The following is a 24,381-nucleotide window of genomic DNA, read 5'->3' on the forward strand; positions in this document are numbered from 1 at the left end:
AGCTGCCAGCCAGAGCTGCCCAGGACTTTTGAGGACCAGCAGAGCTGCCAAGAACTGAGGAGGCATGACTGCGGTGCCAGTACTTTGTCTATCTGTTTTGATGTTATTTTGTCGGATTTGCTTGTTGATAGAGGCCTCAGATCTTGTTGTTGGGCCTAGGCTAATTTCATAGGCAGAGAGTGAATTGATGAGAACACTGGCAGTGTGTATGTTTGCTATTGTGTCTTTGTTAAGTTGTGTCTTCCCAGGAACAGAAACTGCTGAGAACTTGCCTCGGGTCAAGATGAAGAAATGACCTCTCCTTGGGTATTAGATGCTGTGATGATATTGTAACCTAGTTGTGACCTAGGGGTGGATGGCTTTTGTGCTTTCTACTGTCCCTCTGGAGGGTGCTTGGTGGTGACAGATGGTATTGTAATTCAGTTGTGATCCAGGGGCGGAAAATTTTTCACGTTTGTACTTTGTGACTGACCAAATGAATGTCCTTTGTTTAAGAAGAAAGACTTTTTGATCTAAGATATTAAGTTGGGACCTAGGGGTGGACTTTGTGATTGACTACATGAATGCATCTTTTTTAAAAGAGAACTTGTGTTGGGGGGTGGCTAGGTGGTGCAGTGAGTACAGTGCCGGCCCCGGAGTCAGAAGGACCTGAGTTCAGATCTTAACACACACACACACACACACACACACACACACACACACACACAAACTAGCCATGTGACCTTGGGCAAGTTATTGCCCAATTGCCCTCCAAAAAAAAGGAAAAAAAAAGAGAACTTGTGATTGAATTGAGGACTTACTAAATGATTTGAGTTACTTTGCACTTTGATTTTCTCTTTTCTGTGAATGTTTTGCTTTAATTTGTTACTGAATAAATGGAAAGTTTACTATGCTCATCATCTGAATCTTGGAAATTGCTTTTGCTTGGTGTTGCATAAAGCTGGACGAAAGTTCTACCAAAAATGATCAGGAGGTCTTGGTGAACTAAAAACTCAACATAAGTCAGTGGAGTGATTGGAAGACAAAAGTAGAAAACAGAAAAAGTAATGTTGTCCTGGGGTACATTGAGGGCCATAATCCTGCTGTACTTTGGTCAGATCACATCTGGAGCACTGAAGTTCTAGGTGCAACGTGTTAGGAAGAACAATGACAAGCTGAAGTGTCATTCTACAGTAAGGATCAGTGGGAGGAACTTTGGGTGATTCTTTCCCTTAAGACTATGAGGTCTGTGAGAGCAGGGACCCATTTTTGACATTCCTTGTCTTTTCAGCACAGTGCCTTACACATGGTGATTGCTTAATGAATGTTTGTTGATGGATTGATGCTTATCTTAGGGCAGAGGATACTGAGAAGGGACGTGATAGTATTTCAGCATCTGAAGAGCTATCATGCGAAGAAGGGTCTTGTTTTGCTTAGCTCCAAAAGATAGAGCTATGAGCAAAGGCTAGACATCACGGAGGGACCTGAAGCAACATGGAAGTAAACCCCAAAGTCCAAAACAAGAATTTCCTAATGATTAGCTCCATCTACTGTGGAGGTTCCCCTCCCTGGGCTTTTTCATGCTGAGGCTGGAAGATGTCTTGTCACTGGTGTTGGAAAGGAGATTATTGTTCAGGTACAGTGTGGACTAGACGGCCTTTGACCTCCCCAGCTCTCAGAGTCCTGGATTCCCAGAATATAATGGAACAATCCGTAAACAACTACTCTATGCTAGACTGTATGCTAGGCATTGAGGTTACAGATAAGAGAGTGAGGCAGTCCCATATTATATGTTCACAAATAAATACACACAAAATCAGTACATTGTGAAGGGTGGGGCAGGGTAACACTAGGAGTGATCAGGAAAGGAACCTCCCAGCAGGTGCTACTTGAGGACTCCAAGATGTAGAGGTGAGAAAGGAGCTAGTACAATGTCCTCAAGCTAGGAAATGGGTTTCTGTGAAAGAGGAAAAGCAAATCAGGCTGTATGGTTAGAGGGCAGAGTGCAAATGGGGACTAAAGTATAAATGAACTGGAAAAAGGTTGGAGTCAGACTGTGAAGGGTTAAATGCCAAACAAAGGAGTTTTTACTTGATCTTGGGTGTTGATAAAGCTTTTGGAACAGAGGATCAACATGGTCAGGCTTGGGCTTTAGGAATATTAATTCTGGCCAAGCATGGTGGCTCCCACAGACCACTAATCCTTGTGCCTGGGGAAGCTGAGGCTAGTCACTCCCATTTAGGAGCTTTGAACTGCAGTGGGCTAAACTGATTGGGTATCTGCACTAAGTCCTGCACTATTAAAGTGAACTCCCCTGGAGTTGGAGGCTAGCAGACTGCAGAAGAAGTGGCATGTCAAAGCTCCCATGCCAGCCAACAGTGCTATGGGTCTGTTGCACTTCCAGTCTGGGTGAGAGAAGGAGACAGAGCCTGAAACCAAAACACCACAACAATAAGGAATATCCAATTCGACAGCTTTGTAGAGGAAGAATCGGGGAGGCAGGAATACTAACTCGAAGGCTAGTGCAATCAATAGCCCAGGAATGACTGACTGAAGGCTTGGGGAGTGAAGCTATGGTATCAGCACAGAGATGGAGACATGCAGAACATTTTGAGGAATCAAGATCTGCCAAATTACTGGATATGGTGGGTGGGGGAAAGTGAAGAGTTGTGGGTGATTCCTAAGCTACAGACTGAGTCTGGAGCCCTGGAGGAGCAAGGGCTGTGAGGCAGAGGTGATGGTGATGTTAGTACCAGCCAGTCACCAGGTAGAATGAGATACAGGACATTAGTGGCAAAGAAATGTAGAAAAGGGAAATGAGCATGTAATCTGGGAATGCCTTCACGCATTTTGTTGACTATTAGCTACAGGTTGATGATCTGCATGGTTAGTTTATCCTTCCCCTGACATCTTTAAGAGAGGCAGGCTGATGGAGTTGATGAGTGCTGGACTTTGAGTCAGAAAGACCTGCTTGTGACACCACTGGTTATGTAATCCTGGGCAAAGCATTCAGGCTTTCCATGCCCTGGACAGCTGGCTCCTGTTATACCTGACCCTAGACTTATCTGCTCCCATGGAATCACAGGTTTGTACCACAGATTTTCTTTATAGCTTTCCATCTCTTCCCCTTAACAATTTCATTTCCATTTTTCCAATATTTCTTATTCATTTCCCTAACATTCACAATCTTTGTAATAGGAACAGAAAAGGAAATTTCAAGGCTCTGCAAGAAGACAAGTTGTTATCCCTAAAGGTGGAGAGAGAGAGAGGTCTTCACCAAATGGACTTTGTGGTAATTGGAAACTGAGACCCCTGATTGGCTTTTGAGAAGACAGATCTTCCAGGGGCAGTCCAGGAAACAAATAAACAATGACCCTTCCCTTGAACGTGGGTGCCAAAAGCCTTTAGGTTGATGGGGAAGATTCCCTGGTTCTGTGAGTGTTAATTCTGGCATAAAAGGGGCTAGGACTTGTTTTTTAAGTTCTGAACAAATGGTGGTATCAATAGAGTATTCTCGGTCTAAAGAACATTCTCCTTGTCCATTATCATTGTACCATCCATACAGAACAACCATCATTTCCCTTCTTTCATCCCCCTCTTGACCCTAACCCCAAACCCTTTTTGTTGTCCTCACAATTAAGTTAGATTTAGTGAAGTAACCATGGGACAAAAAAGACTCCTGCTGTAACATACTGTTAGAGCAGCTTCTCTCCTGACCAAATCCCTCTCTATGTAACTGACCTATGGCTCCCTGGTGCTGTTACTGTTACCTCAAGACTTTACTGTGAAGCATCTGGCTCACCTTGGGACCTGCTTGGACTGAGCCCATTTCTACTTGAGCTGCTGCCCTCCCCTATCTGTGGGAAGCCTGCCTTCACATCTTATTTTTGCCTGCTCTTTGCTGGAACCTAGACTGACTGGTGATGGAGCTGAGACATCCCCACATTGAGGGCACCCAAAGGGTTTGGGGTCACTACCAGGGAACAGGAAAGGAAAGTGAGGGGAGAAAGGAGAACATTCACATGGTGTCTAAGTTTATTTTCCATATGGTGCAGTTTCCAATATCAAACACGTTTAGGTTTCAAAGTCAAAAGTAAAGGACTTTTGGATTATTCACAAAATTGCCTGTCATTATGAGTAACAATCAAAATAAAGTTTTAAGAGGGTTTCCAGCCTGACTTCATGATCACAGCACATCATATTCAGTTCTCATTGTAATTGTTCAACTGAGGACAGTACTTATTATATAGAATAGGACTAAACATTTGACAAAAAGAATCATAATTCAAAATATGCATTTTAATTTATATTATATTGTTAAAACAATCCTGAATATAGAAAAATTCTAAGAACTACAACTACTATACCTTCTGTTGTAAGAAAAACTGTACACATTTCTCAAATTATTCTAAATATGAGAAATGCATTCATAAAATAATGAAACAACCTGGATTATTTTCCACATTCAGGTTTCAAAGGTTTATCATAATAGAGAAAATTTCTAGAATTAGAAATCAAACAACAGCTTTTCAAAAAGAAAAAATAAACTTTAAATATTAACATAAAAATGTATGGGCTTACAAGAGCTCAGGCGTCACCTTAATCAGTCTCATTTCATTGAGGAGGAATCCAAAGCCCAGAGAAGTGGGGGGACTTCTCTCAGGTCACCTACCCAGAGTCCATCAGCTGCAGTTCCAGACTCCCAAGCCCAGGGTTTCCCAGGCTGTTGCTCCCTCCAGGATGCCCCTCTTCCCCTCTGCCCCTCCAACAATTCTCCGATTTTATGCTGGTTACACGATTCAGTATGACTTTGGTGTTCTTTGCCAATGGCACATCCCTTACTCTCTCAGGAAAGATAAAAAAGATGCCAGTAAATGGAAGACACCATTTCACCGATCAAGTGCTCTTTCCTCACCTATAGAGTCAGGCAATTGTTGCAACATATTGGATGACAATAAGAGGTCTTCAAGAGCTTCACATCCAGAAATCTCCAAGTCAACACTTTCGATTCTGTTTTTTGACATATCCAGGTACACCAACATCTTTAATTTCCCTATAGACTTGATGACATTGCAGAAACTCAGGGTTAGTTCATCAGCTTTTCCAAGTAGTTCACAAGGAATAAATGCATACTGCTATAAAAGGTCTTATTTAAAAAACCAAATATACTGCAAATGACTTTTGGGAAAAAAAATGATTACCAATGAAAAACCATGTCATTTCATCAGTCAGAAATCTTGCTGTTTTAGGTGACTGAAATTGGGCTCTCTTCTACAAAGCAGGGCAGAAATAGCAACTTCCTTTGAGTACTGTTTCACTCTTTCTTCTTGCTCTCCCTCAAAGTAAATGAAGACCCTTCTCCCCCAGGCTTGGTTGACCTCCCTGTGCCTGATGACTGTCCTATCCTTCATTTCCGGCTACTAAGTTAGATAAACCATTGATCTGACTGGTCACAGGCCAGGGAAAGAATGTAAATTTCCCATCAACATTCTTGATGGTGCAGACAACAAAGTTGTTCTTTTACTTATAATTTTATGTTCTATCCAGCTACTACACACTTTTCCCTTGAGTCCTAGGTTCTGGCGAGCCATTTATTTTCCGCTTTGAAGGTGCGGTCCCTTTTGTTCCTAAGATAAACTACTTGTGGTCTTTATCATTTACAGACATTTTGTCAGCAGTGGCCTTTCTCTTGGCCAAAGTGTGTCCTTACATTTAGGTTTGCTTCCTCCAAATCCTTACCTAAAAATTCCCCAAAGAGCCAGAGGTATAGGCAGGAGGGGCCTTGAGAATACAATGGTTTTGACTTCAGTTCAGTTCTTCACAAAGATGGGTAAGGGCTATAGCAGAACTATCGAACTTGCCTTGAAGGCAGGGACTGCTGTTTTGTACCTCAATGGCTGGCACATAGTTAACATTTAATAAATGCTTTTTGATGAATCGGTTGATAGGAAATCCTGGGTTAGATACATGGGGCAAGAGGAAGAAGCCCTGCTAGGCGGAAATTAAAAGGCAATGAGAAAAGTAAAATTAGGAAAGAGAATATATATGTATATGTATATAGGTATGTAGGAGAAGCACAAAATGGAAGGGAGAAAAGACTCTTGAATCCAATTTTTTTTGGGGGGGTCATACCTATGCTTTCACAAGTACAGGGAATTCCTGACAAGGAAGTCTCCTGTGCCTAGGCAGATCCTCATTTTCTCTGCAATTTATTGACTTAAAGACCAACAAATATGATGAGTGTGTGTTTGTGTGTGTGTTTGCGTTTGCGTGTGTTTTCGTGTGTGTGTGTGTGTGGAGGGGAGCTGTAGAGTTTTAGAAAGAGAATTAAAAATGTAATGCACAGACTTTGACCACATCTTAGCTGATAAATCTTTAGAACAGATCATAATGCAGTCTACCAAGATGAGGCAAGATATGTCAGAAAGCTAATTAAATGGGTCATTATCTGCTTGATTTTGAGTTTAAGATTAAAAAAAATTAAATAACTTCAGCTAAGGTTTCCAGGAGTATTAAAAAAAAAAAACAAATGAATGTTTATGTAATCTATTAAATGCAAGCTAAACAAGAAAAATGCAATAGCATTCATAGATAAAATGCCAAATAAATATGCAAGTACATTTCAGCCTGGATGTGGGGCATAAGTTTTTTTTTTACTGTATCCCATGACACTAAATTAATAAGGTTAACCAGTTAATGAAGCAGATAATCATCTACTTCTTTGAATGCACATTCACCAATGAAACTTCCTGAGTTAGTAAGAAGCAGGTCTATTCCATGGGCACAGTCCATCCCAGAGTGAGGCCAGTGAAAGCTGCAGGTCTGACTCCATCTGTTGAAGCAGGCTACATATGTGTGAAATACCAGACTTTCTAACCAAATAAATGAGTGGATGTGATTTGCCTTCCCAAGGCCCTATTCCACAGCCTCATGGCAACATCAAGGCACTCTAGGATTTTTAAAAGCTACTCTAGAAGGTTCTATTCTGGGGTGATCATGGTCCTACTGGTAACTTATGCTTTCCAGATAGTTAAGTATGGAAAAGATCATGGCTAGTAGTCTGGTCACATAGTAATACATTCTTCAGCCACAGCAACCCATAACATTAAAAAAAATACAGAATGGTTCTTAGTTCCGTAGAGACTCCCCCATCTCCACCTTTTCCACTTCTGCACAGTATCTGTGTGTTGGTGGTAGGAATGGAGAGCAATAGTCTTTAAATTTTTTTAATTTAAAAAATTAATTTGCTTATTACAGAGCGATATTCTTAAAGGATTTTTAAAAATCACATAGTAATTTGTAGTTTATTTGTAAACACTTTTAGAGGCAGAATGGCCATTGAGATCCAGCCTTGGGGCTAGGAGTTTCAAGCCCTGCCTTTGATGCATACTAAGCTGGGGGATCCTGTGCTTGTCACTGGCTCTCAGTGCTCTAGCCTAGAGGCTTCAAACACTTAGTCTTGGGACCAGATTGAACTGAAATTGGGGAATATATAACAAGAGAAATAAAAATACAGTGGAATGTAGGTAATGTTAATATGTGCATTTCTAAGTGAAAAGCCACTGCAGGATCCTTCCACTGGGCTCAGTGGCCCTGTTTCTATCTGAGCACGGCCCCTCTATTTGAGGCAATTCTGCGAGACTGTAAGGTGCAGAGAAGGTGTTCAACCACATCGGTAGAGGAAGCGTCCTCACATTGGGGGTCCTTGGCCATTAAAATAACAGGTTCAGTTCCCACCTCTATTTATGAACTCAGATTGACTGTCAGTGTGGAGCTCCAAAATGTTAGATCATTAGAGAATGACCCATGAGTGGTCAGAGGAACTGAACTCTCCCTATAAATGGAACTGTAAGACAATGGGAAGGTCTGCTTAAATGGAAGGATGACTCTCAGATCTCCTTGGAAAGCCAGATAAAGAGACAGTGAAGATGATTTTGTCATACATTTAAGGAAGCAAAGATAAGCCTTTCATGGGACATTCCATCGTATCATACTGTCATGTATATTGTAAGAATTTGAAAATGAAACCAAGCATAAAGATAACTGCAGTTTGTGCCAACATCTGTGATAGAGTCTGAGAAAGTCAAAAAATTCTATGAAGAATTTAGCAAGACTCCAAATTAAAGCCAATGTAATTTAATATATGGTGACTAGAAGGGAAAGGAAGGCAGAAAGGCAGACAGTAAAAAAAATATGTTGGAAAACATGATTCCAGAGTAAGAAACAAAAAAGCTGAAAGTCTTGTGAACTATAATAAGACCCATTTCTTCATATTGTGAGCACTTTAGTATTATTTCTAAAGGGCTTGGAGGTGTTCATTATGGCCAATATCAAATAACATAAAAAATAAAGTCGACTGTGTTCTGACAGAAAACGATTGGATGCTGGTGTGAGAATCACTTAAGAATCACTTGGCTGTGCATAGTAAGAACACTGACTTGTTAGATTCAAGATGAAAATAAATATATAGTTAAAATAAAGAACACACATAATGATTTGCCATTTGAGGCAGCTCCAGCAAAAAACATACTTAAATATTCTGTTGATGCAAACAAAATGGGTAGTGAATGAAAGGACAAGTATCCTCCCAGATCATCACCAATTCTTAAGGAAGTTTTATCGATGTAAATCAACTCGCACAATGAACAGACTGAAAAAGCCTTACTCAGCAAAAAACTTGATCTACCCGCCAAGGCAAGAAATACTTCAGTTACAAGGAACATTGATTTACAACAAAATCTCTTCTAAAATATTACAGAGGAAGATGGTGGAATATTAAGAACAGCTTTCTTCTCAGCAAACACTGAGGGACAGTGGAGGGACAAAGTTGAAAGAAAGCCTGGTAAAGGCTTAAATAAAACCAGCTCATTCCTGAGAGCATGTAAGCATGATCTTAATACAAATACGTAAAAACTGGAAAAGGCTTGTCAAGATTTCTGTAACAAAGCATTTTTTTTTTCGATCAAGAATGGAGTCATCACATTTGTAATCTAAGCTCATTGTCCCCTATGGGAAGTAGAAATGGTGCTAAAAGAAATAAAGGTGAGTACTGAGGCTATTCTAGGCCAACTATACACAGACAATGGTCATGGTAGAAGTGAAACGATTCTTTTGGTATTGAGGGCTGATGTTCAAAATATCTGAAAGAAGATTTGATAAATGCTCAGAAATGCTCATGAATGTTATCATTACACCCCTGCCAAGGAGCAATTAAAAATGTCAATAAGTACTAATGATAGCCTTACTTTGTCATCTTTATAAAATCTGAGGATAATCTACACACATATCTCGAGCATCCTTTATGATATAAGCCTGATGACAATGGAAAATGTGAGTTTTTGGAAATGATATTCCATATCAGAATTACATCTTTAGAGTTGAATAATTGGCTAAAAGTCTTAGACAATATAACATTCCATTATACTTATTGTTTGGTGGCTATTTAAAATACATTTGATTTGGTAGAACAGAATGCCACATATAAGACTCTCTTCCAATTAGGTGTCCCCTATGAATATATTAAAGTTACACAAGATTTTCCTTGAAACATGAAGTAACGAAATAGCTCTGCATTTTGACGCTCTGATTGTTAATATGGTCATCATCTGCTCACCATATCCCACTCTCATAGAAGATGTCCTAGTGCAGAGTCCAAATGAAAGAGGAATTGTCTATAAATGATGAGGTCTTACAAAGGCTCCTATTGGCGGATGCCATTATCTCACTTTCATTAAGCCCCAGAGCATTTCAGAGCCTCCTAGAAGAGATCCACATTCACTAAAAAGAGCTTAGTCTGTACACCCCAGGGAACACAGGGTAATGGAGAATTCGTATTGTTCAAATGATGATACAAAGCTCGATGGATAGTCATCCTATAGAACTTGTCCCATGGATATGTATATATTGGATAGTCACTATAAATGGATTACAAGCTACCCCAGAATTTAAGTTGGGTTATGTGTCTGATTGTCTTTGAGAAGCTGCCAAGATCTTTTAAATGTCTCCAAGTTTCTCCTTGAAACAAATGTCTATATTTCAAACATCAATATTTTTTTGGTGATTTTATATGACTACTATACATGGAGAACCAGTTTCCAAAGACTTAAGGTTGAGGGTCACCCATCTTTTTGGAAAGATACGTGATGAGCATGCATAGGTTGCAAGATATTAGAACTAGGAATTGAGCAGAAACTGTGACATCAAGGATATTGTCAGAGAGAAGCTGGCCTGGTCACGAAGCAAGAGTAGGGAAGTCTCTTTGTGTCCATGAAGTGTCAAGACCTAAAGGAGGCCTTTCCTTAGCACTCCTTGGGGAGGACTGTGGGGGGAGGGGCATGGACAAAAGTCACACAGGATGAGAAAATGTGGATGGATTGTGAACTGCATCTCTGAATGCAGCGTCCACATTTGTGAGACCAGAGATACATGGAAGTACGGCAATGTGGAGGATGTTGACCCGAAGTGGCCTGATCAACCCAACGGGGCTAAGGGATGAGGCATTTGTAAAGACATCACCCTAAGCAAAGTGTGAACCTATTCAATGAAATAAGTGTAGACTTTGATGGTTTGTAAACAGAGGCATGATAAATAGGCCAAAGTAATGGACAAGGCTTCTTTTCTGCTTCTGAAGACATATTTCTTATGGAAAGAGGGGATCTCCCCATTGATACCATACTGAGATGAATACTGACATCTCTGTGAGGGATAGAAGGAGTATCCATGGCCTGGGGACACTTTGAACCATTTATGCTTCACTGAGGATAACCGATTGGGTGGTGGCTACTCAGAGCTGAGTTATGTCTGTGGACTGGGACCTCTAAATGGGTCCAGAGAGATGCGGTGGAGAGATAAGAGAGCCAAAAGAACTGGGCATACATAGGACCAGAAGACAGAGATGGATCACTGAGACCAGGAAACCTGCCTGTCCAAATAGGTCTCCCTTTTGGGAAAATGTTCATCCCCGCAGATGGGAGAGGTGATTGCAGAGAACTTCTGGGGCCACACCTGGAGAGAGGAGATGGTTTCCTGTCCACATCGTGTGTTCCTGGACTCTGCTTCCTCTGGAGGAGTTCACCTCAAGTGCCTGGGCAAGAGCTTTTGAGAAGAGGAGGAATTCCTGTGAACTACAAAACCAAGCACTTTGGGAGAAGAGGAATAAAACCATGTGGCCCAGAGAGAGAAGCAGAAAGGGACTGTGTGGAGAAACCTGGATCTTGACCTCCATTGCTACTTAGCTATCTAGACTGTCCAGCTCTAATGGCAATGAGGGGCAGACTTCCTAACAACACCAAGCACACTGACGTCCCTTTCAAGAGAGACCCAATCACAGGGTGTCACTTTATGTCTAGAGAATGGTGTCAGTACTTCTAGGAAGGAAGGGCTCACAGGAACATGAAGGGTCATTTATTTCTGCCTCAAATGTACCTCCCTTCCAGGAAAATTTGAGCTGCATGATGGTGATATGGGAGGAGGTGGGGCTGCTGGAGGGAGCAGAGCATTGCCTTGACTGTTTATAAACTACTTTGAGTTCTTTGTACTTTTTTTTCTCCATACATTCTTTCTGTGGGGCAAAACAAAAACTGTTCAGTATTTTGCATAAAAGTTGAGTACTTAAATGGTAGCTGAGAGACATTCCTACCCAAACCTGGGAAAGCCAATCACAAGCTACATTCTGATGACCCCAGGGACAGCAAGGGTAGAGGAATCCTCGAACTAAATATACATACGATTCAAATGGCAGTTATTGAGTGCCTACTATGGGCAGAGCTCCCTAGTTAGTACTATATACACTCACTGATATATACATGCTTTATGAAGATAAAGCCAGGATCTATCTACCTATCTCTCTGCCTTTATACATCTGTCTAATTCAATCTCGATATGTAAAAATATACCCATTTCCGCATTACAACTGGGAGGATTAGTAGCAATGTGATTTTCAGGTTAGAGATGTAAGCTCTCTGGCCCATTCCAAGACTTGTTTTTTTAATTAAGCTTATGATTGTACAAAAAGAGAATACATTTGTTTCTAGTTATATCTATACTTCCTGCCAATTTTCTGACATTATTCCATAAAGGAGGGGAAAAGAATCATCTCTGGAGCGTGGAGAAGGGATAACGATGCTAACAGAGTTGCTATTAGTCACTTGAAATGTTTTCATGTTTTAATATTAAGAAAGAGCTTCAAGCCAGAGTGGGAGTGTGCTCCATGGGCTGACACCCTCCCAGGTCACGGGAAGAGCCACAAGACCCATGCTCATTGAGTTAATTGCTGTTGCTTCCATTTAGGAGAAAGCATAAAGTTGCCCTTTAAGACAATGAAGAATCTGATTCTTTGACTTTCTATCAGATTCATTGAATTAATTCAATTTTGGCTCCAATTGTACTAAAAATTTTGAGTCTAAAGGGAATAGATGGGATCCAAAGAATGATTTTGCTCTTAAGATAGGATTGTAAAAATATTAATGGAGTTTCTGATTAGCTTTAAGGATAGTAGTTAATTCTATAAAATTTAAGACAATTTTGTGAGCTAAAGAAAACCATGGCATTTCCAAGGCCTATTCGTTACATAAAATTTCCCAAATTAGATCATATACTCATTCATGAGTATATAGACTATTTTTCATCTGGTAACAATACATTTTCCAACTTTTGAAAACACGGATAACATCAATTAAGTGGCACAGATAAGTGAGATACCCCAAAGAGAACTAATAAGGTGAACCATTCATACATTTTTAAGCACATACACAGAATAATTAAAGAATTAAAATTAAATTCATGGAATTCTTTTGCAGTTAGACATTGCTATAATATGTCTTATAAAATTATTTTAAAGTTCTTATAAAAATGGAATCTATTAAGGTTAAATGATAATATATTATATAAATTATATTTCTCTTAAAATACATTTAAAAAGCATTACATATATAAACTTACATACCCCAGGAAGTGTTTGAAGTGCATTATTGTCCATCCACAATTCCCTTAGGTTTTGTATTTGTTCCAGAACCTCAGGCTGGGGAAAAAGAGAGACAGTCTAATTTAATACCAAATTATGATAACATCCAATAGAACTTAAGTGACAAGAGAAGGGGCTGGATGTCAGCTCTGGTGCCTATTTTGAAGGGCACAAGGAGAAACAAGGCTAGGTCTTGGGTGCATTTGCTTTCAGTTTAGTTTGTCTAAGCCCTTCTAAAGGAAGCCAGTAACATGCGTTAGACTGTGCTCTTGGGTTCTCCAAGAAACTTCCAATTTAAGAGGCTATAAATAACACCCCAAAGTCCCTAAACATTTATAGTCAACCCGGAGCTTTTCTAAATTGTTCCTTTCCCCTGGAATTATGCAGGAATAGAAACCAAAAAAAGAAAAACAAGCCGTATCAATTATTCACTATTAACATAGGAATCTAATGAATGATTCACTCTTTCCATCATTCATTCACCAAACATTGAGTGCATAGCATTTCTTTCACACTTCATGCATATCAAGGTATTTAGACTCAAAATCACAGAATTTCAGAGGGAGAAAGAACCTTTTACAATTTAGCCTAACCCATAGCTAAACAAGATTCCTCCCAACAAAATACTTGAATGGCCATTCAACCTTTGCTTAGCAAAGACTTTCACTGAGGGGGTACCTACTGCCTCTTGAGACAGTCCATGGAACTCCAAATGACTCCACCTGTTAGGAATGTTTTCCTTCTCTTAAGCCGGAACTAGCCTCTTTACCTCTTTCACCCACAATTCCTCTTTCTGCCCTCAGAGGTCAAACAGAGCAAGTCTCATCTCTCTTCCATGTAGCAGTCATTCAGATATTTGAATACAGCTCTAGGGTCCTTCCTTTCCAACCAACCTTACCCATCTCCAGCCCCTCCTTCCTCATTCTCCTCATGTGTTACTCATATGTCACGGTGTCTGGCTGAGAGTAGTAGGAACATAGACTTGGAACTGGAAAGGACCCCAGAGGTCACCGAGAACAACCTCATCATTTTATAATGACATAAAATGGAGGTTTTCTGGATGACAAAAATGAGCCCCAGAGAGATGAAAAGGCTTCAGATCTCACAGACCCACTAGCTCCAAATTGTTTGTCCCCCTTTTCACACCATCATGTTCATCTTCCTGTTTACTTTGTTTTGGAAGCATTCCAAAGCTTTAGATCTTCCCTCTAAAAAATGGAGTGGAGAAATGAACACAATACACCAGATGTGCTCTGATCAGACAGAGTACAGTGAGACCACCCCGTCCTTTGTCCTACGATCTATTTATTTCTTAGTTAAGTCCAAGATTGCATGGGCCTTACTGACTGCCACTTTATACTATTGACACAAATCAAGCTTGCTATACACCCAAAGCATCACATATTATTTTTTTTTAGATAAACTCTTCCTTTTTTCTATTCTTACGAACTTGACTTTTTAGGCACACATGTAAGATGTCACCTTTACCTTTGTTAAATTCCATGTCATTGGATTTGACCCGATATTTTAGCTGGTCAAGATCCTCTTGGGTTCTGATTATATTCAAGTATGTTGTATTGGCTACTTGTTCCAGGTTTGGGCCAGCTGCATATTTGATAAGCATTCTACCTACACGTTTGTCCATCTCACTGACAAAATCTTGAATGGTACACGGCCATTAAGAGAAAACTGGTGAGCTCCATTAGAGACCTAAGATATTGTGGGTTTATTGATGGCATTGACTCCCCAGTGCTTAGCTTAGAGCCTGGCCCTATAGTTAAGTGATGAATAAATGCTGATCGATTGGCTAAGAAATTTTGTTCTAAGAGGAAGCATGTTATAGCATCTCATTTTGGTTCTGGGTCACATGCTACATTTGATACTTTAAACTAGCTAAAATGATAAATTACAGATGGTTACTAAGTTACAGAAGGAGTGTGATCTCTGTTGGATGAAATCACAGATCCCTGATATACTGACTTATTATTAATAATCCTAATACCATGATTTTAACGCTTCAAAAGATTCTTGATTTTGTCACTGTTGGCAACCTTTCACTTACACAGGTTCCAAATATCTCCTCACCTGAGTGTTTAGTTCATCAGAAATAATAATAACAAATTAATTGGATGGATTACCTCTGAAGGTTTAAATTAATTGACTACTCTAAGCCACTTGGCATATGCCTTATTCCTGACATTTGGTACATGCCCAGAATATGGAGACTAATTTTTATATTGACAGAAGGAAAAATTATTAGGGTAAATCTTTCTTGACTGCATATATATGCATCTTTAATGGATATTAAATAAAATCATATAATCAAATAACCACACTTAATTTAGTCCAACCCTTCCTGAAGAACGAAGGCCGTCTACAATGCACCTGACAAGTTCTCAATCATCCTGACTCTATCTGAAGAGCTTCAGTGTTGGGGAGTGCAAAGGCCTCACGGTTGATTTGTTGCATTTTTTGACAGATATAATTGTAAAGAAACTCTTGGTTATATTGCTCTTCCTTTATGCCGGTCCCAGTTTTGCCCCCTGGGACCAAGCAGAAGAGGTGGAATCCACTTTCCAAATGAAATTCCCTGCTTTTCCTCCTCCCTGCATCAGTCTTTTCTTTCTTAGGCTGTAAGTGATTTTAGGATCATTGGTGCAACTCTTCTCTTTTACTAGTGTGGAAAATCAGTGGTCACGCTTTTTTGTGTGTACAAACACACAAATAAATATATGTATGCATATACACATGTATGTGTGCATATATGTATATACACACACATCTTTGATTCAATTTAGGTCCCCCCCCTCCCCTTTCTGAGCACCGGGTGTCAGAGAAAATGTTCCATAAGAAACATATATCATACCACATATTCATCGTAGTCTATTAAATACAAGCAGTCAACAGTGAAGAAAACAGTATGGGAGCCTATAAAGGTCAATAAAGCAGCAGAAGTGGAGGTGGAAAAGCAGATAATAACAAAATTCAACCCCAAGGGAAAAGTTGTAAATCATTTCACGTCTGACAATTATTCGAGATTTGGAGGCACTTTGTTTTGCTATCGATAACGTGCCCTGGAAAACAGAGATTCCCCAGAATCTCACAGTTGGAAGGTCTTTAGAAGGTTTCTCTTCCAGTCCTCCTGCCCGTGAACAAAGAACGCCCACAAAACCATCCCTGACAAGTTCCCATTCAGACCATGCTTCCCTAGAAGAACTGGGATTTAAGAATGCTGCAAAGTGCCAGCAGTGCGATCGAGAAGTGCATTTTTTAAATCCATAAAAAAGAAATGGAGGATGCAATTTTGAATTTCAAAGTAAAATGATAATACTTGCTTGTAATTATTTGTAGTTAAAGTGCCTTTGCCCAGCTAGGTGAAATCATAGTAAATGTTATTTAAAAAAAAAATGGTATCAGTTGAAGAACCTAGTCCCCCCAAGCGCTTTTCCTCTGCCTCCCAAGACAGTCCTTAACACCCTGCATCTCTCGGGTTCCCTCAGGGTCCCCAGTAGTTCAGTGCCTTCTCCACACTGTCACGCCTCAGGTCCCCATCGCATTAGGATCACCATTCCCTCTGCCCTCTCCACGCACACCCTCAGCATCTCCTCTGTCCCTTCATGAGGTCTTCATCCCATCAGGGCACCTGGTAAGGGCTGAACTCCAAAATCCTGCCACAGGAACTTATGAGGTCCCAACTAGTGGAGACCCTGGGCCTTCATGGAAGCTTTTTCTGCCTCAGTTTCCTCATCTGGCTTCGATGCCCTTCGAGGTCCTTTCCTTTTCCTGCAACGCCCCCATCTCCTCAGCTTTCCTCCCTCTCCCCCCATGCTGGGAGCCCTGCATCATTTTGGGTCTTGTCCCAGTACCTCCTACTCAGCTATCAGCCAGGGAATAGGCTTCCTGCCCTCCCGGTTGCGTGTGGCTGGCCTCCACATGCCTCTGCTCCAGCCCCAAGCCTCTGGGGCAGCTCCCTGAGCCCCATCAGCTGCCAAACTGAGGAGCAAAGAAACCTAAATTGTGATGTCCCCTTCCCCTGAAGGCAGAGAGAGGGCAGAGCTCATCCATCTTCTTAGAATGTCTGTCCTAGAAGCCATAGGGAGCCATCGATTGAACTGCATTGAGTAGGGCAATCAGTAGTGGCTGAATGGAGGGTGGACTGTAGAGGGGAGAGACTCAGGCAGGCGGACCCCCCTGCAGCTATTGCAGAAGTCCAAGTGTGAGGCGATGAGGGTCTGCATCAGGGTGGGGGCAGGGTCAGAGGACAGAAGGAGGCGGCATGGGCAGGGGGAATACTACAAAAGTGAAATTGAGAGGCCTTGGCAACAGTTTGGATATTGGGGGTGAGAAATAGTGAGGAATCCAGGGTGACTCCTAGGTTGTGAGCCTGGGGGATTGGCAGGAGGAGAGTGACCTCTACTGTAATGGGGACATTCAGAAGGGGTTTCTTACCTCTGTCAAAAGGCAATCAGTATCTCCTTTTCAGTCCACCCCCCATCAGAGTTTTTATTCTACAGGACAATCTGAGGATCACCAGCCTTTCGGTTATAACAACTGGTAAATATGAATTTCTATCGGTCCAGTTAAAAACTCTTTGTGAGGGGGCAGAACTGAAGAATTATTCTTCCATCAACATCCTACTTGTTTTCTCTAAGCCCTTCTGTTAAATGTGGCTATAAAACCTGTCTCCTTTCCTGAGTTAATTTTGTTAAGAGTCGCAAAGGTTAGCCCCTAAAGGACTGAGTCAGTTTTCATTTTGTAGGGGATTTATTTTTCCTAGTTTTAATTCAGGTATTAACTGCTTGGAAATGTTTTTCCCTCATTCCCCCTGGTATAGAGGCTGGAGTGCTGGACTTAGAAATGCTTGGGTTTAAATTCCATCTCCAGAATTTACTAGTTGTATGTACTAGCTGTAGGATCCTGGACAGGTCACTTAACCTTTCCAGAGTCTATTGGCTCCTTTCCCACTGCCCAGCCACAGGCTCAGGTCTTTTCATCCTCAATACTCAATCCTCCCTTAATCTTTCTATCCCCATTTCCTCGGGTCCTAACTCTCCCTTGCACTTCTTACACTCCTTAAGAAGATCATCTACATACAATAGGCACCTCCACTTTCCTCTCACTCTCTTAACTTCCTACAATCCTGCTTCTGGTCTCATCATTCCACTGAATTTGATCTCTCCAAAGTAATGACTGATCTCTTAATTGCCAAATCTTTGACACTTTCTCAAATCCTCATTAGTCTTGACCTACTCTAAACCTTGCTGATCACTTTCTCCTCCTTGATTCTCTCTTTTCAGGACACTCTCTCCTGGTTCTTCTATCCATCTGACTCTTCCTTCTGTCTTCTTTGCTGGATCCTCTTCCAGGTCACAGTCTCTACCATAGGTGTCCCACAGAATTCTGTCTTGGACCCTTTTCTCTTCTCTTTCCATACTGTTTCATGTGGTGATCTCATCAGCTCCCATTGATTTAATTATTGTCTTTATGATGATGATGATGATGATTCTCAGATCTACTTCTCTTGCCCCAACCTCTCTGCTGACCTCCAATCTCATGTCAACTACCTCTCAGACATCTCAAACTGGATGTCCAGTAGACATCTTTAAAGTCAACTTGTCCCAAACAAAACTCATTCTCTTTTCTCCTAAATCCTCCCCACTTCCAAATTTCCCTGTTTCTATAGAGAACAACACCCTCCTCCCAGACACCCAGGCTCCCGTGTATTCATTGATCTAGAGACGTTGACCACTTTGCTGTTTCAGAACAAGATACTGCAAGTCAGCATCCTCCACCTCTTGGCTCTGGGCATTTTCTTTGACTGTCCCTGTGCCTAGAATATTTCCCTCCTCATCTCTGCCTCCTGGTTTCTCTGGCTTCATTCAGGTCCTAGTTAAAATCCTGATTCCTACAGAAAACCTTTCCCCATCCTTTTTTTCTTTTGCTTTTTGGAGGGCAATTGGGGTTAAGTGACTTGCCTAAGGTCACACGGCTAGTTTTCATGTTAAGTGTCTGAGGCCGGATCCTAACCCAGGTCCTCCTGACTCCAGGGCTGGTGATCTATTCACTGAGCCACCTACCCCCCCCCCCCCAATCCTTCTTAATCTTAGTGCTTTCCCTCTGTTGATTATTTCTTATTTATCCTGTATAGAATTTGTATTTACTTTTTTTTTTGTCCCCTCCATTAGACTGTGAGCTCCTTGAGAGTAGGAACTGACTTTTGCCCTATTTTGTATTTCCTGTTAAGCACTGTGCTTGGCACATACAGCACACATAGCAGATGGGTATTGAGTAATTGACTCTGCATTTTAATTGCCTCAGAGACGTAAAATGGGAATAATAGTAGCACTTGTCTCTAAGAGTTGTTGTGAATGTGCAATGTATGTAAAATACTTTCACATCTTAAAGAGCTGTAATAATATAGGTGATTAGCATTATTATGGTTATTAACAATGGTTGTAAAATCCCTGAAATGTCAAGAGACACATCACAAATCTTCTAACATATTGGGTCAGTCTTCCATAGAGAAGTAATGGCAAGATGTGGAGAAGAGTTGCACAGGATGGCAGGCATGGATACGTGAACATTGGCCCCAGGGGAGGGTATGCCTATACCAGCAAGATTACAATGCCATAGAAATAGTAAAGTAATAAAATCTAAGTGTTATTTACCTGTAGTTAACAACAATAACAACAATCTCTTAGGTTATACTCATCCATGAAGAGCTCAAAACAGTTTTATGTTATCTATTGGTAGGATATTTGATTTGCCACCAATTGAGGAGCCCAGAAAGCACAGAATATAATCACAATATATTGATGAGGTGTTGACCTAACTGTGGAAATAAATCTATGCCCTGACTTCTTTATGGGACATAAATAACATTTCTGATTAAAATTAGAAGGGAAGAACAGAGGTTGGCTCATCAAGCAAACTTATCAAGCCTATGGATACTTTAAATTGTCAATCCCTGGAAAGTTTGAGAGAGTTATTCTTGCACGACATGGAGAAAGAAGCAGGTTCCTGAGAAGGAATCACTATTGGGGAGTGATAAGAGGGTTCTATCTTTCCCAATCCCCAAGCCTCTCCATGGGTCATGTCACTCTAAAGTAGGTGTTTGGAGGAATAAAGGTATACATTCTAGACAGACATGGAAACAGAGAGACAAGTCACTTAATCCTCACTTGAGCAAAGAAATAAATTTGAGGAACAGGACTGCTTGGCAGTATTAAAAAGAATTATCTCCTCAAGGAAGCCTGGGTTAGCAATGATGTAGCCCCCTGTGGGGAGCCAAAGAGGTCTGATCCAGGACTCAGATAATAACCCTAATAATAGTGGACTTTAAAACAAGAATTCTTTGAGATGCGACTTTTTTGTTAAGTTAGCTCCTGAGTTCTTTGTTATGGGTTACACTTATAAGGACGTTGTTTGAGTTCTGAGACCAATAGGCTCTTTCCCAAGATTCTAGTTATTTTTAGGTGGTTGGCTCCTATGCAAATGCCCTCAATGATCCCGATTTGACTTAGGCCATGAAACCTGCTCTTGAGAACATCCTTTGTAATGTGACTGCATATGAAAGGAGTTAACTGACTTTTCTTTTTTTTTTTTCTGTTTGTTTCTCTGTATTTTTTTCAAATGCTTTATTAACTTCTGACTTACATCATTCATTTCCGCAAGATTTTGAGTTACAAATTTTCTCCCCATTTTTCTCCTACCCACCCCCTCCAAAATAGCAGTCCCAAAGGATATCCCCTCCTCCAATCTGCTCTCTCCCATATTTTCTCCCATACCCCTTTAGACTTTTCCAGGGGATCTCTATGCTCCAGTGCCTGTATGTCTTATTTCCCAATTACATGTAAAATAGTATCGATAATAGTATATATATATATATATATATATATGTATATATATACACACACGTATAAACACATACACATTTGAATATTTGATTTTAAAACTTTAATTCCAGATTCATTCCCTTCCTCCCTTGTCTCCCACCCTTACTGGGAAGATAAGCAGTTCAGTATAGGATGTACATGTGTGGCTAATGCAAAACAATAGCATAGTAGATATATTGTAAAAGACTGACTACATTTCCCTCCCTCCTGTCCCACCTCCCACTTGTTCTATTCTCTACTTTGATCCCACCCCTTTTCAAAAGTGAGTGCTTCCAACTTCCCTCCCCCCCAGCCTGCCCTCCCTTCCATCGTCCCCCTTTTCATCTCCTTCCCCCCTACTCTCCTGTAGGGTGAAATACCCTATTTAGTGTGTATTTCATTCCCTCCTAACTGACTTTTCTTAAGACTTTCTAGCACCTATAGAACAAAAGCCTTACTGCCATGCTATTTCCAGGATATGCCAGACTAAGATAATGATAAGAATATTTGAGTCTTGTTTTATCTCATTACTCTATAAAAACCTTGTCCTGGTAGCACAGTGAGTAAGAGCACCGGCTCCAGTGTTGGGATGACCTGGAGATCGAATCCCGGGCTCAGATGCTTAGCACCCACCCAGAAACACCTGGCCATGTAACCTTGAGCAAGTTACTTAACCCCGATTGCTTAATATTAAAAAACCAAAACAAAACCAAAAAAAACAAAAACCTTGTCTTAAGAATCAATAAATGGAGTTCTACCCCACACACTACCCTCCTTGTTAGTTCTTTGTCGTATCTTCACTCACACCTGGGGCTGGTACCCAAGTGGCCCTCGATGCCCCCCAGAAGAAATACCCTAACCTCTGAAGAGTGAGACCAATCTAGTGGGCACCATTTTTAATAGAGTCCTTTGTGAGAACTCTGCAAAGAGAGAAAGAACTTTAAGGTCTTGCAGTACCAGGAGCTATAAGTGCCATACTTGCAGTGAATGAAAAAAGAGGTAAAGAAATATGCATTTATATAGTGCCTAGTATATACTAGACATTGTGCTAATTGCTTTTTATAACTATTATCTCATTTTTTCCCTTATAACATCCTTAGGAGATAGGAGATAAATACGATTCTCATTTAACAGTTGAGAAGACTGAGGTACTTAGAGATTAAGTGACTTGCTCAGGGTCACACAGCTAATAAGTGTCTGAGGCTTGATTTGAATTTAGGTCTTCCTGATTCCAGGGACAGCACTCTATCCACTGTACCACCATCTACCCCTTGTATCCTACACGTATGTCTCTCTTATAGAAGGCATTCCAGCATAAATTCTGTGTATATTTGTAGGAGAGTACAGACCAGTTTTAGGGGGGAAAGTTTTATAATTACTGTTCTGCTTATAGCATTTGAGAAAATGTCTGTGCCAAGAGCCAGTTGGGTCTACTGGCTGATCGTTGAAGGGATACACATTGGTGGGGACTCATGAGCTATAGTTTTAGAAGTACAGCCCTACAGGATCACTCTTAGAGTCTGAGGAAACACCCACCCTGTGTCACACATCAGCACATAGTAAGTGCTTCAGAAATGCTTATAGATTATAAAATAAATGAGATAATTTGAAGTTTCTGACAATTGGTTGTTCATTTGTTCATATCACACTAACAGATGCTTTTTCACATAGACTGATGGGAGAACATGGATAATTAGATTTATTCAGTGGCAGATGAAGAGGAGTGGACATCTCTTGGTGTTCTTTGTCATTCTAGTACTTCTAACCAGGCTGACTGTCATGTTTACTGGTCACAGTCTAGTCATCAAAGGTAAATAACTAAAATTATTTCTGACTGGATGATTGAGACCTTGGACAGTGCCATTGGTGAAAAGAGGAAGGAGATGGAGTAGTCTTTTGTCTCTGACACTTATGACCCATGTGGGTTTGGGCAAGTCACTCCATAAGCCCCACACAGATCATCCCACATTTAGAGCCTACCTGGAGGCTATCTAGTCCTATACCTTTATTTGAGAAATGATGAGTCTGCAGTCTAGAGAGGTTAAGGGACCTGGCCTAGGTTGTAAGTGGCAGAGACTGGATTTGAACAGGGATTTTCTGATGACAAACTTAGCTCTCTCTCCACTGGGCTCTATTGCCCTTCGTGGGTGTCAATGCCATCTAATAAATTAAGGAGGTTGGATTAGATGATCTTTCAATTAATATTCCTTCTCTCCAATTCTATTGAGCAAATTTCTCTCCATTGTGTCTTCTTTCATTTAGGGAAGAATATGAGGTCAGGGGTTTTGTTATTATTGTTTTTTCCCAAGGCCATTATTTAAATAGGAGTTGGGTGTGAAAAATGAGTGGGAGCTCAGGTTGTTTTTATTAGAATAAATTTTCACTTTACAAAGTACAAAGAATTTAGCTCTGGAGTTATGAGATTAAAACAGAACTCTAAAAATGGTGTAGTAAGGAGGAAGGAAGGAAGGAAGGAAGGAGAAAAGAAGGAAGAATAGAAGGAAGGAGGAAAGTGGGAGGGAGGAAGAAAGAAAGGAAGGAAGGGAGAGAGAATGAAGAAGGGAAGGAAAAAGGAAGGAAGCAATGGAAGGACGATGGAAGGAAGGTAAGGAAGAAAAGGAAGGAAGAAAGGAAAAGAAGGAAGCAAGGAAGAAATAAGCATTTATTCTGTGTCTATGATGTTCCAGGCACTAAGCTAAGCATTATCTCATTTGATTCTCATAACAACCCTGGGAGGTAGGTGCTATTAGTATTGTTATTTTATCATTAGGACGTTGAGGTGGAGTTAAATGATTTACCCTGGGTTACACAGCCAGTAAATGTCGGATCCTGCATTTGAATTCAGTTTTTCCTGATCCTAGGACCGTTGTTCTGATCCACTGCCCCATCATACCTGATATCTGGGAGTATGATCTCTCCCTTGCCCTATGACATGGCTCCCTGCTTCCTTGGCATAATTGTGTTACCTCCACTGTTTAACAACATACCCCCCCATTTTTTTTTCGATTTTAGGAGAGGGGAAGGCAGAGCAATTGGGATTAAGTGACTTGCCCAAGGTCACATGGCTAGTTTTTTGTATTAAGTGTCTGGAGCCAGATTTGAAGTCAGGTCCTCCTGACTCCAGGGCCTGTGCTCTATTCACTGCACCACCTAGCCACTCCCTAACATCCCTTTCTAAAAAAGGTTAGAGGATCTAGACTTCCCTTAATAAAAGAAGACACAATGAAGAGATATTTGCCCAATAGAATTGGAGAGAAGGAATATTAATTAAAAGATCATCTAATCCTTAAGTTGTTCTGGGCCCACACTCCCACAGGGCTTGTTTCTAAGGAATCTCCTTCGGAGTCTACTTGCCCAGACCTTTCTCCAACCAGTCAGAATCGTTAGTTATATTTCTGAGTACAAAACAATGATGAAAAAATAGAAGCATCATAGTTTGAGTTGACCTTACCCAGCTCCTTTATGAAGGAGACAGATCAGGAGGATGAGGCCCCAGTGGGGCGTAGGACGAGTATGTGGGTATGTGGGGTAGGGGTGGAGACAAGGACTCTTAGAACATGGCAGCAA

General features: G+C 40.8%; 1 protein-coding gene across 4 annotated transcripts in view; it reads right to left on the bottom strand.

Annotated features, from left to right (window-relative positions):
- The window catches only part of LOC138165242 (leucine-rich repeat-containing protein 7), a 601,375-nt gene that overhangs the window by 150,355 nt on the left and 426,639 nt on the right, over positions 1-24,381 (bottom strand). For all 4 annotated transcript variants that reach the window (XM_069093366.1, XM_069093369.1, XM_069093367.1 and 1 more), the window contains 2 exons: positions 12,923-12,997; positions 4,895-5,039 (listed from right to left, as the gene is read on the bottom strand). In XM_069093366.1, coding sequence (XP_068949467.1) covers positions 4,895-5,039; positions 12,923-12,997 — 220 coding nt within the window. The remainder of the gene's footprint in view (positions 1-4,894; positions 5,040-12,922; positions 12,998-24,381) is intronic.

Source organism: Petaurus breviceps, unplaced genomic scaffold (genome assembly GCF_028583685.1).
Source record: "Petaurus breviceps papuanus isolate PSGF00001 unplaced genomic scaffold, PetGlider_PUasm1.0 208, whole genome shotgun sequence".
NCBI classification, from domain to species: Eukaryota; Metazoa; Chordata; class Mammalia; order Diprotodontia; family Petauridae; genus Petaurus; species Petaurus breviceps.